We start from the raw sequence: 18043 nt of genomic DNA, 5'->3' as shown, positions 1-18043 counted from the left end.
TCCAAGGTGCCGGTTGCCGGGAGACGGGAGACGCCGCGCGGCCGGGTAAAGGCGGAGAGACTGGGGCCTCCCGCTCAATTCCTCAGGGGGCCGGGCGGCCAGGGCGGGGAGACTGGGGCCTCCCGCTCAATTCCTCAGGGGGCCGGGCGGAGAGACTGGGGCCTCCCGCTCAATTCCTCAGGGGGCCGGGCGGCCAGGGCGGGGAGACTGGGGCCTCCCGCTCAATTCCTCAGGGGGCCGGGCGGAGAGACTGGGGCCTCCCGCTCAATTCCTCAGGGGGCCGGGCGGAGAGACTGGGGCCTCCCGCTCAATTCCTCAGGGGGCCGGGCGGCCAGGGCGGGGAGACTGGGGCCTCCCGCTCAATTCCTCAGGGGGCCGGGCGGAGAGACTGGGGCCTCCCGCTCAATTCCTCAGGGGCCGGGCGGGGAGACTGGGGCCTCCCGCTCAATTCCTCAGGGGGCCGGGCGGCCAGGGCGGGGAGACTGGGGCCTCCCGCTCAATTCCTCAGGGGGCCGGGCGGCCAGGGCGGGGAGTGTTCAATGTGCAGTGTTCAGTGTGTACAGTGTTCATGTTCAGTGTGTGCAGTGTACAGTGTTCATGTTCAGTGTGTGCAGTGTACAGTGTTCATGTTCAGTGTGTGCAGTGTACAGTGTTCATGTTCAGTGTGTGCAGTGTACAGTGTTCATGTTCAGTGTGTGCAGTGTACAGTGTTCATGTTCAGTGTGTGCAGTGTACAGTGTTCATGTTCAGTGTGTGCAGTGTACAGTGTTCATGTTCAGTGTGTGCAGTGTACAGTGTTCATGTTCAGTGTGTGCAGTGTACAGTGTTCATGTTCAGTGTGTGCAGTGTACAGTGTTCAATGTGCGCAGTGTTCATGTTCAGTGTGTGCAGTGTACAGTGTTCATGTTCAGTGTGCAGTGTACAGTGTTCATGTTCAGTGTTCAATGTGTACAGTGTGCAGTGTGTCTGTGAACAGCCCCTCACACACCCACACCCGGGGTGAACAACACAACATTCCGATGTCAGAGAAGGTTGAACCCACTCTTCAATCCTGCTCTGAAAGGGTATCTTAGACGAAAGGCAAGTCGGGCCTGTATCCATTGAGGTTTAGAGAATTGAGAGGGAGACCTTGTTGAAACATGCAAGTGTAATGACCCATATAATAATCTTTATAAGTTTCAGAAGTGGGCTTACATTAACACTGGAATGAAGGTACTGTGAAAATCCCCGAGTCGCCACATTCCGGCACCTGTTTGGGTACACCCGAGGGAGAATTCAGAATCTCCAATTCATCTAACAGCACGTCTTTCAGGACTTGTGGGAGGAAATCGGAGCACCCAGAGGGCCTCACGCAGACACGGGGAGAATGTGCAGACCCCACACAGACAGTGACCCAAGCAGGGAATCGATCCTGGAACCCTGGAGTGGAGGAATAATAGTGCTTACCACTGTGCTGCCCTGCCACCCATATGGGACCTACAGGGTGGGACCCCTAGTGGAACAGTATCTCATCGCTGCATGAAAGGTTGGCCTGTAAGCCACCGACCAGAGGAAAACCCAGTCGGGATCTACCGGGTCATGTACGTATCGCTCTTGTAAATAAACCTCACTTCTCATCTCACTCGGTGTGGTCTCCCAATGCCCTCATTAGAATAAGATGCTGAGGGGATTTGACAGAGTGGATTCCAGGGGGAGGGTTCCACTTTTGACGAAGACAAGAACCAGGGACACAGTTTAGAGTAAGGTTCACCATTTAAGACAATTTATTTATCCTCAGTTTCTGTTTAATTTAAGAATGTACGCATAAAAACATCCTGTTCTGACTTATCTCCACTAAAAGTGATTCTATACCTTTTTTTGCTGCCCTTTTAAACAGCGCACTCTAAGCATTAGCTTTTTCACAGGGTCAGTAATGAGTGAACTCTGAATTGTTGGAGGCTCAATACTAAGAAGTCTTACAACACCAGGTTAAAGTCCAACAGGGTTGTTGCATAATCCCTAGCTTTCGGAGCACTGCTCCTTCCTCAGAAGATCAGGTTGTCTATATGCGTGATCTTCTTGGAGATCCTCCCGACTTTGAGCTGGCAGTGTACGGTGTCGATGGCAGCCATGATGTGGGGATGCCGGCATTGGACTAGGTGAGCACAGTAAGAAGTCTTACAACTTCCAGGAGCAGTGCTCCGAAAGCTAGTGATTTGAAACAAACCTGTTGGGACTTTATCCTGGTGTTGAGACTTCTTACTGTGCTCACCCCAATCCAACCCTGGCATCTCCATATCATGGCACACTACTAAGAGCACAGTAGTATTGGAGTATCAGTACTGAGGGAGTGCCGCACTGTCAGAGGGTCAGTACTGAGGGAGTGCCGCACTGTCAGAGGGTCAGTACTGAGGGAGTGCTGCACTGTCAGAGGGTCAGTACTGAGGGAGTGCTGCACTGTCAGAGGGTCAGTACTGAGGGAGTGCTGCACTGTTAGAGGGTCAGTACTAAAAGGAGTACTGCAGGATTATCTGGTTAACTATCTCGGCTGCTGGTGGGATCATTTCCTCCATTACAGCCAATTAAATACTTCTGATGCGAGGTAAAATATTTTTAGATGCAGGCTTCCTCAGCAAGCAGTGAACAGGAGGTGGTGATAAATTATGGGAACAAGCCTCGTAAAAGTTGTCATTATTCTTTTGTCATAAAAGTTGGCAGTGCCTAACGACAAGCTAACCCTCAACTAACACCTCAAACAGTTTATCTGGTCATCAGTTTCATTGCAACTTGTGGGACCTTGCTGTGCCAAGTCTAATTAGCAGTAATGTTTCCTATAATAAAACAATGGGGACAGTTCAAAATTACTTGATGGCAAGTGCTTCACGACACCCAGAGATTGTAAAAGATACTCCACTATTATTCTGGTAAATCTGAGCTGCAATCACTCCCACGTCCTCTGCCAAAGATTCGCTGCCCAAAATGAACGAGGACTAAACTCTCGGCTTGGCTCATGTTTCGTTATTTCAGATAAGAATAATCTCTATTAGTATCACAAGTAGGCTTACATTACCACTGCAATGAAGCTACTGTGAAAAGCCCCTAGTCGCCGCATTCCGGCACCTGTTTGGAGAATTCAGAATCTCCAATTCATCTAACAGCACGTCTTTCGGGACTTGTAGGAGGAAACGAGCGCTCCCAGAGGAAACCCACGCACAGGGAGAACGTGGGCTTCCTCCGGGTGCCAAACAGCAACCTAATGGAGCCAAAGTTCCCACTCACGCAGTTCAACTATGTGAATTATTTTAAGAACGAGGGTAGACTGATCCACAGGATTAACTCTTTGATCTCATCCACTGGTCAGAGTTCAAAAGATACCTTGTTCCCAAGTCCACGTCCTATATACTCTATCAGAACTCAGATTGTGGACACCTCTATGAACGCTTAATCTTCTCTGCTCCAAGGAGAGCATTGTTTCCTCTAGTCCCTCGTCCCAAATACCCCGATCAATCACCTCTACACTTTTTCTAAAGCTTCGACGTTCTTCCCAAATTCTACTAACTCGACCTACCTGCCGTTTTGTCAAAGTTAGAACTGCTGGCTGGTCTACTGAATACTTGTATTAATAAATTAAAGAATCCAGTAGGTTCTTTTAAACAAAAATGCCACCATTCCATTTTTGGCAAGCAAAGCAGGTTTTATTTGTTGTGAAAAGGTATTAAGACCAGAGTAAAACATGGAAAGTTCACACTAAACACAAGATATATAAATTGTTTTTAAAAGTCGTATGCATGAAGTGACACAGCCCTTAAATAATCAGTGCAATAAAGAAACTGAATCAATGTTCCATCCTTAATCAGGAGTTGGTGCATCGGTGGTCACCGTCTGTCAAAGACGATGAGATTCAGAGCAAGAGTCAGACTCTGCTTTGAGCCCATGCTATGGGATTGGGGAACAGAAGGGGACTGTTCGGACCATCAAGCCTGTACAGCTCAAAAGATATTACTGATCCCACTACCCTACAAATGTTTCCTTTTTAAGGAGGGACCAATTTCCTTTGAAAAAGTATTGAATCTGCTTCCACCACAGGCAATGAAATCCAGATTGCAACACCAACCTCCACTCCCAGCTTTATAGGTCATTATTCATTTGTTTTATGGTTACCAACCATCCTGTCAGTGGAAAGTTTCACAATTCTAAAGTTCTCAGTTTACATGAATGTCTTTAACTGTACATCTAAAGCCCACTGATTCGATGATGCTGGCTGCACTGGAGCTAACGTACCTTCTCTGAAAGTGGTAAAGACAGTGGTAGAGCTGATGATTCAGTCAGTTGTTTCAGTACTGGCCAGGTCACCACAAAACTGGTTGCCACATGCCCCCTTCTGTCACCAACAATGGTCAAGAAGGTAGTCACTGGTTTTCAGAGACAGGCAGAGTTGCAATCGGCATAGGCTTGCATAAAGCAGTATGTTTCGGTAATGGGGGGGAATTATCGTAGGAGGCTCATCCTTGAATTCAGATGTTTTCCCCAAAAAAGGACCCAAATTTTCCTCTGCTTGTTCCCATTGCACATGTTGATATGGAAGTACATTAATATTTGTAAGAGACGGAGGCTTATCCCCCATCTTTCACCACTAATGAATTGCTTTTCCCTTGCAAATATAAAGCCTGTATGCTAGTCTTTGCTAGAACCAGCTGAGTGCAACACACTGCAGTGTGCTGGAAATTAATAGATAATTTTGGCCCAATGCATGCCTTAAATGGGTGGATCGATCGGCAACACCTAGAACAGATTGCAAGGGGCAATGGCACAGCTCTCGATGCTGGATTCACATTGGAAATTAGCTACCAGAGATGGGTTCGCTTTCGGAAAGAATTCAATCAAATTGAGCCAAAGAGCTTTCTTACCTCTCAACCTGTAGACCCTTCCCCCACCCCTGACCAAAGGTCAGAACAGAGTTTACCGACCAAATCACCCCTTTGATGGTGGAAAGTAGAGAAAAGGAGATTTTTCAAGGCAAGTGGAACAGCTGAAAGTTTACATTCACCCTTCCAGAATGAGGCAGCAGAACTCTTAAAATCAGTGCATCAGATAACCTGCTAATCAGGTCAAAGTTCTTCGACTTTCAAAACAAAAACATGTTAAGATGGTGCAATAATACAGCAAGTACCCAGTATTTCCCAAGAGAATAATGGGGCAGAACTTTATTTCTTGCAACCGCTGGTTCACTGCCCACTCGGGTAGTGTGGCGACTGTAGGGTGATGGGTTTTCCTTGTCCCATGTCTGGGTCTGTTGCAGATTCATTGATAGAGACTGACTGCTCTGGCTCGTGAGTGACTCCATCATTGTGTCATATAACTATCAGGATGGTCGACGGTAAACTAGATGGATTATTCAGAAATGCCTATGGCCTAGCCCTGGCTCTTGATCTAGTGAATGAACCTCCATATACTCAAAAATAAAAATCACAAGCACCACAACCAATATGCCTTTGGTTTACAAACGTAGTCTCATCAGAAAATTAGTTCAGAAAAATCAAATACAGCTTTCCCCATTGCTAATTCAAGGAGGGGCTGAACATTGATGTTTGCAAACACCAGAGGCGCTCGTGAAGATTAATCAAACACATGTGCTGCATCTAGTCCTCGCTTCCTTTGCCCCAATGGAGAGATGCCATAATGGACATGTTCAATGATGCTGGTGATTAATTAAAAAAATATATTAAACAAGCCCAACTCTGACACTTCGTGTGAAGATGCTGCCTCAAAGAGTCCACGGTTCTATTAACAGAGCACCCAGGATCACAACACTCCTGTGGAAATATACATTTGATGAACCTGACATACAAAATGAAAAGTGCAAAGTTTCAAAATCAGTGACAAAAAGCTGAAGTTGGTTTTGTGCATCAGCGCTGTACCTGGCGTGCAAACGTCCCAGCTCTCTTATCCCAACATATCCTCAGACAAGTGAAACAGCATAGAGGGGGGAAAAAGGAGAGAGCAGAGAACCATCAAGTCATTAATAGTAATCTCACATTATTCACTGGCTGGTAAATGAAAGCAATCGGCCAGGTATATTTTCTGACCCTATTCGGATACGGGCCGAGTTGAGTAAACTTGTGAATACCCAATTGGTTCTCTGTGCAATGAGACATTACAAGTATACTGAGATATACCATGAGAGATGCAATCTGACTCCCACCCAGATAGCTGTCGTCACCTGCTCCACCCACCAACTGGGGGCTAATGGTGAATTTTTTCCGAGGATTGTGGATGCTTCATTGATGAGTATATTCAAAGCTGAGATAGACAATTTTCATTAAGATCAAACCAGAATCAAGTCAATGACAGAGCAGGTTCAACAGGCTGTATGACCCATTCCAATTGGTGTTTGTCTGATACATCAATCGGTTTGCTGAAAAGGAATACTCAAATATGGCATACCATTTCAGATAGGAAGTATATAGAGAGCAAGCAAGCTTCTATTTAAATCTAGACTAACCAAACATTGCATCTCCCAATGGTGAAAGGGAAACTAAATACTACAAAGTCTCTCCTACTTCTGTTGCCTCCATCCAGAACAATAGAAGATTTCACATTTAGATAGCGCATTTTCTCTTGTTCTGTCTGAAACCTCACCCTCACTGTATTTGAATAGTATAGTCAGTTGACGGTTACATTATACCCAGTCAAATGGACTGCAAGCAAATTACAAAACAATACAGCCAGGATACTGGGAAAGCTACAAGGACCTGGAATTGTTGCATCCTGAAGGTGTGATACAACAGACAACGGTAAAACACCATGGGTATAGCAAGATCCACATCAGGGAACAAAAAAAAAGTGGAAAATGAGTTAATTTTGAAGTGGTTGGCCAATTGACATACACACACCAGAGACAACAGTCCCTCATCCCTGGAATTGAGAGGTCGAGCTTCAATACAGGTTGCACAGTCCAGCCCCCAACTGCAACTCCAAAACCAAGTTTCAGAAAAATTTTAAAAATATACACATCAGCAATATACGCAAAATGGATTTAGGTTTACACAACAATGTTTATTTTTATTTTTTTTATAAACCAAAAAATTAACGGAGGAAAAAAAAAGGGCTTCACAGGATGGAGGGTTGGGCCATGTCACAGGCTCCAAGTTGGAACCAGAACGGTGGCACAGGTAAATCACTGAGCTTGCTGAATAAGGAAAAGCCATCAGAAAGGTTTTACCGTCTCCCTTCAAAATGGAGCAAGGGAGGGCAAAAGGAGCTTCACATGGGAGCAGAGAGCGTAACTACTCAAAGCAAAACAAGGTGAAGATTAATCAGTTATCCTTGGGGTGTGAAGCCCGATCCAGTCTGTTGCAATCAGCCATCTATACACCAGCTAAAATCCAGCAGCACGGATTGCCAGCTGCTCAGGGAAGGGATGCTCTGTGCCAGTCGCCAGGAGGTTGATGGTGCACTGATTTTCAGAATTCCGTTGTGTCCGCAAAAAAAGTCAGATCCTTGACAACGGCAGAGATCTCGCAAGTGCAAAGCTGACCCTGATCCATGGAATACACTGATGTGTTCATACTTTCTGCTTGCAGAAGACAAGAGCTTGTTCACTTGGCTTCCTAAACATGCTGCACAACATAATGTAATAAGAGATGAATGTCAGCAATGGAGGCAAAATAACAGGTACATCCACTTGGGTAATCCTGGGTCAAAGGACTGGAGGCAGCCATTTTAAAACCAGAGGCCTCCTGATAGTAGTTCTTGGTGCAATCTCTCAGAACTAGGAGTCGGCTAACAGGTGTGCACCAAAGTCAAAAAAAAAGTTTAAATGCCTGAGATTAAAAATGAGGAGAGTGTTGGTCTTTCAGCTTCACACAACTGCAGGCTGGAGGTTATAGGAAGCGAGATGAAGAATGGATGATGTGCTCACTACTTAGACACACACTGCCTGGTACCTGAGAAGAAAAAAAAATGTTCATGCATATTAAATCAACATTGTTCAAAAAAGAAAAATAATCCCCAATACTCTTTCCCTTAATAATTACCTCCCCTATCTTGGAAGGTGCTGACTCCTTGCGGAGGTGCAGATGTACAAATGTGTTTGTTCCTGCATCTTATACAAGAGGCAAGTTGACAGGCTTCATTAGAATGGAGATGGTAGAGCCCTGTCCAGTTCTCACTGGACATTGACTTTTGAAGGGTCAGTGGGTCATGATCTGAAGCACAAAACCTACCCCAATCTGAGGTTTCTCCCAAGTACCAGCACACTCCCAACTGTGGAGCTACTGCTCCCACCTCTATCAAGGTCAACTTATTTAGCACAGACCAGCAAAGATGGTCATAGACCTAATGACAGATTATACTGTACATGAAGCAGGCAACCTAACCATCTGCTAGAAACAGAACCACAATGCCTTAGAAAAAGGAACGGTTAAACTCGGAGCTGGCAGCAGGAGGTGTGGAATTTAATTAAGGCGAGGGGCAGCAGTGGTTAGCACTGCTGCCTCAGTGCCAGGGACCCAGGTCCAATTCTAGCCTTGGGGTGACTAGGTTTGTTCTTCCAGTATCTGTACGAGTTTTCTCCCACAGTCCAAAGATGTGCTGGTTAGGTGGTGTTACAGGGGTAGGGTAGGGAGTGGGCCTCTTTTGGAAGGTCAGTGCAGTCGTGATGGGCTGAACGGCCTCCTTCTGCACTGTAGGGATTCTTTAAAAGGATCAGAACAACCATAGAGTTATTCCGGCTCTTTGTAGACCCAGTCAATCTCATTTTCCTGATCTATCCCCATAGCCAACAAGTTTATTGCCCTCAATGTCTATCCAATTCCTTCCACCATCCTCATGGACAGTGAGCTCAAAGCCATTATTAATTTGTAAAATAATTCTTCCAGATACCTCCTGTCCACAGCTAATAGAAGCAGGTCTTTTTGTCCAAACCAGTCATATTCCTGTTCATCTCCCAAGTCTCCCCTAACCTCCTTGGCCCACAGAGGACACCCTACGCCCCTCTAGTACCTCAGCTTCTCGAGTTGACTATCATATCCTTCCCTGAAATGTACTGACTGTAATTTCAACAAAACGTAGTACCTTTAACAGAATAAAACACCAAAGTGTTTCATAGGAACATTGTGAACCAGAATACCAAGCCACATGTTACACAAATAGAAGTTTAAGATCATCGCAGGATTAAATATTTAATTAATAATTTTTAATAATCTTTACTGTAAGTAGGCTGACATTAACACCGCAATGAAGTTACTGTGAAAAGCCCCTAGTCGCCACACTCCGGCACCTGTTTGGGTACACAGAGGGAGAATTCAGAATGTCCAAATTACCTAACAGCACATCTTTTGGGATTTGTGGGAAGAAACCGGAGCACCCGGAGGGAACCCACGCAGACACTGGGAGAATGTACAGACTTCACACAGACAGTGACCCAAGCCGGGAATCAAACCTGGGACCCTGGAGCTGTGAATCAACAATGCTACCCACTATGTTACCGTGCTGCCCCAAATATGCCACCAAGGATGTGATCATGGCTTAAACTCGACTGTCTTTAGGGAGGGTTGGAGTCAGTCTGCAGGGATGGAGTTTAGGGCCGGGACCAGTTTTTCCAATATTGAACTGAAGGATATTTCTGCTCAGCCAGTACTGGATGTCAGATAAGCCACCTGAATTTTTAAATTCCAGATTTTTATGGAATTAAAATTTCACCATCTGCCATGGTGGGATTTGAACCCAGGTCTCCGGATTACTAGTCGTGACAATGCCATTGTACTACTGCTTCCCTGTGCAATGGAAGAGTTGAGAGAGATGGTGGTGAGGTACAACTGGGTATCAGCTGACATGTGAAAACTAATGCTGTTGTTTCCGATTATGTTCCCGTGGAAGATGGAAAAGTAACGAGAAGATGAAAGTTCAGGGAATAAGGTTGCAATTCCTCGGTTTATAGATACCAAATCATTTAGTCGATATTGCCTCCCTATCCTTTCTGCTAAAATGACTCGCCTCGCACTTCTGTATTAAAACTACATCTGTCCTGTTGCAGGCTATTTATAGCAACCTCACTGCCATACCCCCCTTACTATCAGGATAGATTTTTCAGCACCTTGCTAACGAGACTGCATTTGTTTATTGTCACGTGTACCGAGGTACAGTGAAAGGTATTGTTCTCCGTGCAGCTCAAGAGTTCATTCCGTACATGAAAAGAAAATACATGGGGTGGCCCAGTAGTTAGCACTGCTGCCTACAGCGCTGAGGACCCAGGTTCGATCCCAGCCTCGGGTCACTGTCTGTGTGGAGTTTGCACATTAAGACCATAAGACATAGGAGCAGAATTAGGCCACTCGGCCCATCGGGTCTGCTCGCCATTCAATCATGGCTGATATTTTCTCATCCCCATTCTCCTGCCTTCTCCCCATAACCCCTGATCCCCTTATTAAACAAGAACCTATCTATCTCGGTCTTAAAGACACTCAGTGAATTGGCCTCCACAGCCTTCTGCGGCAAAGAGTTCCACAGATTCACCACCAAGAAATCCCTCCTCATCTCTGTTTTAAAGGGTCGTCCCTTTAGTCAGAGATTGTGTCCTCTGGTTCTAGTTTTTCCTACAAGTGGAAACATCCTCTCCACGTCCACTCTATCCAGGCCTCGCAGTATCCTGCAAGTTTCAATAAGATCCCCCCTCATCCTTCTAAACTCCAATGAGTACAGACCTAGAGCCCTCAACCGTTCCTCATACGACAAGCTCTTCATTCCAGGGATCATTCTTGTGAACCTCCTCTGGACCCTTTCCAACATCTACCCCTTAGATATGGGGCTCAAATTCTCCGTGTCTATCACCCCACAACCCAAAGATGTGCAGGTTAGGCCATGTTAAATTGGAAAAATACAATTGGGTACTCTTAAAAAAAAATTTTTAAATAACTACATAATAGAGCTCCATTAGCAGAGGCCGAAATCGGGGCTTGCGATCGGGCAGAGAACAGCTCCAGACACAGAAATTGGGACAGGCGTGTGATGCCGAATCGCGATGCTCCACCTCCTCAAAAACAGCATCAAGGAAACACAGGCGCACGTAGTGGCAACACCATTTGTACATTAGTGGGCTCACATACAATTCTGCGCCTCAAACGACGGCACGGTCAGAAAGAGCGCGCGCACGAGAGAGGAAATATAGTGCCTGCTGTGGACCGGTTGTGACCATTCTATCCTATTCTCAATCTCTTTGCCAGTCTTACTTTCGTATTCTCTTCTCCCCTCAACTTAACGAATTAAATGATGGAGATGCCGGCGTTGGACTGGGGTGGGCACAGTAAGAAGTCTTACAACACCAGGTTAAAGTTCAACAGGTTTGTTTGAAATCACAAGCTTTCGAAGTGGAGCTGATGAAGGAGCTGTGCTCCGAAAGCTCACGTTTCCAAACAAACCTGTTGGTCTTTTAACCTGGTGTTATAAGACTTCTTACTTATCGGATTAAGAGTGACCTTGATAGAGCAGCTGGGAGGAACAAAACACCTTCGGCAGTGAGGGGGTCAATAACTAGGGGGACATAGATCGAAAGTAATTGGAAGATTAGAGGGGAGCTGGAGTATGTTTCCTACCCAGAGAGGTGGGGGCCTGGAAATTATTGCCTAAACAGGAGCACTGTGGGGGCAGCACAGTAGCACAAGTGTCTATCACTGTGGCTTCACAGCACCAGGGTCCCAGGTTCGATTCCCCGCTGAGTCACTGTGTGCGGAGTCTGCATGTTCTCCCCGTGCGTTTCCTCCGGTTTTCTCCCACAGTCCAAAGACGTGCAGGTTAGGTGGATTGACCATACTAAAATTGCCCTCAAGTGTCCCAAAAAAAAAAGGTCAGGAAGAGTTATTGGATTATGGGGATAGGGTGGAAGTGAGGGCTAAAGTGGGTCGGTGCAGACTCGATGGGCCAAATGGCCTCCTTCTGCACTGTTTGTTCTATGTAGTGGATGGTACACACCCTCATGCCATTTAATATTTAATTTGCACTTACATGCTGTGACCAACAGAGTTATGGAGCAAGAGGTAGGGTTGGGATGGATAGTTCTTTCGACTGGCAGAGACATGACCAATAGTTCCTTCTACGCCATAAATGTTTCGTTTCCATATTTCTCAAAGCTCACACTGGCCACGGTCAGCAGGATACAGTGTTGACTGTTGGCCTGGGTTTAGTTAGCGAACTCAAGAGAGGATATATCAGTATGACCATCACCAGGCTAGGTCAGGGGAGGGAAGTTAGCAAGGTCCCTACTGCCTTCTGGAAAGCAGAGCTTGCAGGAAGATGTGTGCTGAGTGTGCGAAGGGTAATTGCAATGTTCAGCAATGGTAAAATTAGGACATACTGGATCAGCTGCCGGTCATATATCTCGATTCGACAAACCTGGTCTCTTCTATAGCTTCCGCTTCTTCATCTTCATCTTCATCCTGACTAAAGAGGACTTCATCTTCTAGATCCATGTCAAAGTTGTTGCTGATCTCAGTGCCCTGACTGTACAAATACCCACTGAAAATCAAGGAAAAATAAAGTTAGATGGAATACGTGGTCTCAAAGCCCCATAAAGTCTTAACCAGGACTAGCCTTTCAGCTCAAAGTAGCAGGAATTTAACAAGATGAGCTTCAAGTTAGTGAAGTAATCCTGTTGCAACTGCTACAGTTCTAAATCAGCTTCATTCCCTGTAATGTTAGAGCAACAGAAGCACATTGTGGGTATGAGACTGGTCTGAGGTACTTCACTCTCCCATCTTCCAAACGTCGATCATGTTATTGGTTATCCTAGTACAGGGATGCTCAAAACTATTGCAACTGAGATTTTTTTTTTGGGGGGGGGGGGGGGGGGCACAAAGTTAACGAATGACTGCATGTGATCTTACAAAAATGCAATCCTTTACTAGTGTGCAACGTGTTGCGTGTAATTCAAAGCAGTCTCTTTTTAAATAAAAATTAGAGTACCCAATTCAGTTTTTTTGCAATTAAAGGGCAATTTAGCGAGGCCAATTCACCTACCCTGCACATCTTTGGGTTGTGGGGGCGAAACCCACGCAAACATGGGGAGAATGTGCGAACTCCACACAGACAGTGACCCAGAGCCAGGGACCTCGGCACATGAGGTAGCTGTGCTACCCTTTATGCCACCGTGTTGCCCCAAAGCATTAACATCCTCTATTTATTCCCAGTTCAGAAAGGTTTGGACCTTTTGGATTAGTGCTTCAAGCCCATGGGGTTGAAAAACTTAAGCTTTGATATCAATTTGCACACAAACAGATGATAAAGACAGGAAGGGTCTGCACAGGTTGCAGATTGCTCCTAGACACCCAGCCCTTGCAGTTGTGATAAAGTGATGGCCACTTTTGTATAATTCTGCCTCTCTCATTAATGTCAGACTTGGTACTGGTCAGCACAAAGTCATCACACCCAGCACATGCATATTAAGAGTCAATAATTTTAAAAATTGGACACAAGGCTGCAAACCATATGGCTTCTTGCATCTGGGCATCGCCAGTGAATACCAAATTAAATATGGCAATATTCACCCCATCAGCATCACCAAACCCCCCACTAACATCCTGGGTGTTTACCATTGACCAGAAACTGAACTGGTCATATAAATACTGTGGTTAAAAGGTAGGAGGTAAGTAACATATCTCCAGACTCCCCAAAGCCTGTCCACCATCTACAAGCCACAAGTCAGTGTGATGGAACACACTCCACTTGACTGGATGAGGAGTGCAACCACAACAAGCTCAACACGATCCAGGACAAAGCAGCTCACTAGATTGGCACCCTATCCTCAAACGTTCACTCCCTCCGCCAGCGAGACAGTAGCAGCTGTGCACACCATCTACAAGATGCACTGCAGGAACTTGGGTTCCTTAAGCGGCACCTTCCAAACCCACAACCACTACCATCTAGAAGGACAAGAGCAGCAGATGGGTCTTTTTCCAGTTTGCAGGCAGTGACTAGTGTGGTACCGAAGGGATCTGTGCTAGGACCCCAACTGTTCACATTATATATGAATGGTTTGGACAAGTGAGGGGCAGCATGGTGGCATAGTGGTTCGCACTGCTACCTCACTGCACCAAGGATCCGGGTTCGATCCAGGTCGCGGGACACTGGGGTTTGAACATTCTCCCATGTCTGCGTTGGTCTCACCCCCACAATGCAAAAGATGTGCAGGGAAGGTGGATTGACTATGATAAATTGTCCTTAATTGGAAAAAAAAAGAATCGAGTACTCCTATAAAATAAACACTTTTTAAAAAATGAATATTTGGACAAGGGAACCCAATGTATCATCTCCAAGAGGTGGAAGGGAGAGCTGTGAGGATGCGGAGATGCTTCTGCGGGATTTGGACAGGCTGAGTGAGTGGGCACATGCACGGCAGATGCAGTACAATGTGGATAAATGTGAGGTTATCCACTTCGGTAGCAAAATAGGAAGGCAGATTATTATTTGAACGGGTGTAAATTGAGAGAGGTGGATACGGAGCGAGACCTTTGTGTCCTCGTGCATCAGTCGCTGAAAGTAAGCACGCAGGTACAGCAGGCAGTAAAGGTGGCCAATGGCATGTTGGCCTTCATAGCGAGAGGATTTGAGTATTGGAATAGAGATGTTTTGCTGCAGTTCTATAGGGCATTGGTGAGGCCACACCTGGAGTATTGTGTGTAGTTTTGGTGTCCTTATCTGAGGAAGGATGTTCTTGCTATGGAGGGAGGGCAGAGAAGGTTTACCAGGCTGATTGCTGGGATGGCAGGACTGTCATAGGAGGAGAGACTAAATCAGTTAGGATTATATTCATTGGAGTTTAGAAGAGTGAGAGGGGATCTCATAGAAACTCACAAAATTCTAACAGGATTAGACAGGGTAGATTCAGAAAGAACGTTCCCGATGGTGGGGGAGCCCAGAACCAGGGGTCATAGTTTGAGGATAAGGGGTAAAACTTTTGGGACTGAGGTGAGGAGAAATTTCTTCACCCAGAGTGGTGAATCTGTGGAATTCACTACCACAGAAAATAGTGGAGGCCAAAACATTGTGTAATTTCAAGAAGGAATTATATATAGCTCTTGGGTCTACCCATACCAGCCGCCCCAAACAGACGCCAGAATGTGGCGACTAGGGGCTTTTCACAGTAACTTAATTGAAGCCTACTTGTGACAATAAGCAATTTTCATTCTCGGGTAAAAGAGAGAAGCAGCTGGGGAGGCAGCGGCGGGCCCTGGCAAGATCTTCCCTGAATCCAGTGGTGGAGTCCACCCTGAGAATCTGGAAGCAGTTTACGCACCATTTTAAGCTCTGTTCCCAGTCTTCGCTAATGCCGATCTGCAATAACCATCTTTTCCTGCCAGCGGGTTTGGACTTGACATTTAAGTCATGGGAGGTGAAGGGTTGGGAGACCTGTTTGTGGAGGGGGAGGTCTGACAGTTGTGGAGGGGAGCTTGCAGAGAAACTGCCTGGTTCCAGTCTTTACAGATTTATGATTGTTTTTTGCTCAAGGCTTTTCCCTCCTTTCCCTTTAGCACCACCCTCTTTCCCGTTGAAGAGGATTTTGTCTTTGGCCAGGTCTGATGAGGGCACTATTTTGGTCATATGCAGCCATATCCTCTCAGCAGAGTCAGCTCCATTGAGTGAGGAGAGGGCGAAATGAGAGGGCTAGTTGGGTCCCATTTTGGATGATGAGGTATGGTGAAGTCCTTCACAGGGTCAACTCCACATTAAAGTTGTAAGTCAGAGACTGAAGTATCGGTAATCTGTAAATATGCACAATCTGTAGGTTTGTGTGCGAGACTGTGATGATGCATTAATTCAGGGAAGTGATTAATAAGTAATTTAGCTTGCTGTTTAATTATCGAATTGAAATGCACACTCCCAAGAGTAATGAAAGAGACACTTTTCCAAACAAGCCATACTGATTACATGAAGGAGAGCACAACCATGGCAACATTAAAAGGTAAATCTCACCTGACCGAACGGCATGTGAAGAACACAATCCTTTTCAGTTTCTTGTTGTAGAAGAAATAGTTAAAGACCAAAGGCTGCCCTCCTCGCCATAGGGGTCAGAGTCCAGATCTGGATTGTAGCTGAAACAAAGTGATTCCACACAATTAAAATCACTTAAAAAACTGACATGCATAAAAAGAAATGTCCGTTCTGATGATCAAGTGCCTTGCTCAAAGTCACGACAGCAAGACAGGTCATAACATCTTGTAGTTTAGAGATGTCTCACACACAATCTACATATACAGATATACATATTACAACATTAAATGCTCTCCGGGAGACAGTGACTTTATTAGGATGCAGTAACATTGACTATCTACCCTGTGCTGGGGGGGGGGGGGGGGGAGGTGGGGGGGGGGGGGGGGGGGGGGGGGGGTGGGGGGGGGGGGGGGTGGGGGCCGCGCAGGAGGACCAGAGAGATCCACCTGGCGCGTTCCGATGTGTGGAAAATAGAAAGTCTCTTCATTAATTAATTCCTCCAGTAAACACTTTTTATCCAAATTTTCAGATACAAAAATCAGCCTGTTATCTCCAAGCAGTTCAGTCCAAACATCACCACCATCAAAATTGACACCACACCCTCTTGTAGAAGGGCAACAGTTTTAAACATGCTTTGTTGTTCATCTTGGCCATACCCGAGAGGAATATTCTTGGACAGCTAAAACAAAATACTGCCCAGCCACCTGGTTACTATTTGCAGCTTCCTTAACTTGAGGGTATTAAAGTCACAGGCCTTAAAACTGATTCTGCATTTGCACAAAGAACAGAAATTCTAACCTTTTCCTTTCCCCAATTTAAAAAAAAAAAAATTTTTATTAAGATTTTCACAAAATATAAACAAAACAACCATGGTAAAAACCCAAGAACAACCACCCAACTACAAAAGCAACTACAAAAACAAAAAAAAAAAAACAACAAAAAGGAAAGAGATAACACCCGCCACATCCAACAAACCCATGTACACAATTCTCCCTCCCACCGAAACAAACCCCCCCCCCCCCCCCCCCGGTTGCTGCTGCTGTCGGCCTATTTCCCTACCGTTCCACCAGGAAGTCCAGGAAAGGCTGCCACCACCTAAAGAACCCCTGTACTGATCCCCTCAGGGCAAATTTCACCTTCCCAATTTGATGAACCCTGCCATATCATTGATCCAGGCCTCCACGCTTGGGGGCCTCGCATCCTTCCATTGGAGCAAGATCCTCCGCCGGGCTACTAGGGCTGCAAAGGCCAGAACACCGGCCTCTTTCGCCTCCTGCACTCCCGGCTCCACTGCAACCCCAGAAATTGCAAGTCCCCAGCCTGGCTTGACCCTGGATCCCACCACCCTCGACACGTCCTTGCTACCCCCTTCCAAAACTCCCCCAGGCTGGGCATGCCCAAAACATATGGGCGTGTTCGCTGGGCTCCCCGAGCACCTAGCACACCCTTCTTCCGCCCCCGAAAAACCTACTCATCCTCGTCCCAGTCATGTGGGCCATGTGCAGCACCTTGAACTGTATGAGGCTAAGCCTCGCACAGGAAGAGAAGGAATTCACTCTCCAGGGCATCCGCCCACGTCCCCTCCTCAATCTCCTCACCCAGCTCCTCTTCCCATTTACCCTTCAGTTCCTCCACCGAGGCCTCGTCTACCTCCTGCATTACCCGGTATATGTCCGAAATCCTCCTTCCTCCAACCCACACCCCCCGAGAGCACCCTGTCCCGTACCCCACGTGGGGGCAACAAGGGGAACCCCTGCACCTGCCGCGTGGCAAACTCCCTAACCTGCATGTACCGAAATATGTTCTCTGGGGGGAGCCCAAACTTCCCCTCTAACTCTCCCAAGCCCGCGAACCTCCCCTCCACAAACAGGTCCCTCAACCTCCTAACCCCTACCCTGTGCCAGCCCAGAAAATCCGCCATCAATGCTCCCTCGAACAAACCGATGGTTCCCCCGTATTGGGGCCTCCATCGAGCCCCCCACTTCTCCCCTATGCCGTCTCCATTGCCCCCAAATTTTGAGGGTAGCCGCCACCACCGGGCTCGTGGTATACCTCGTTGGAGGGAGCGGCAACGGCGCCGTTA

The 18043-nt window shown here is 46.5% G+C and overlaps 1 protein-coding gene across 1 annotated transcript in view; it reads right to left on the bottom strand.

Moving 5' to 3' along the window:
* Nucleotides 1-3652: 3652 nt before the first annotated feature.
* The window catches only part of LOC119966654 (repressor of RNA polymerase III transcription MAF1 homolog), a 65296-nt gene continuing 50905 nt past the window's right edge, over nt 3653-18043 (bottom strand). Inside the window, 4 exon segments of the mRNA XM_038798710.1 lie at nt 3653-7925; nt 12367-12489; nt 15943-16009; nt 16012-16061. Of these exon segments, the coding sequence (XP_038654638.1) occupies nt 7904-7925; nt 12367-12489; nt 15943-16009; nt 16012-16061 (262 nt within the window). The 3' untranslated portion in view covers nt 3653-7903.

This window comes from Scyliorhinus canicula, chromosome 5, assembly GCF_902713615.1.
Source record: "Scyliorhinus canicula chromosome 5, sScyCan1.1, whole genome shotgun sequence".
NCBI classification, from domain to species: Eukaryota; Metazoa; Chordata; class Chondrichthyes; order Carcharhiniformes; family Scyliorhinidae; genus Scyliorhinus; species Scyliorhinus canicula.
The sequence above is the reverse complement of the archived record's forward strand: the minus strand, read 5'-3'. Positions and strand labels throughout refer to the sequence as shown.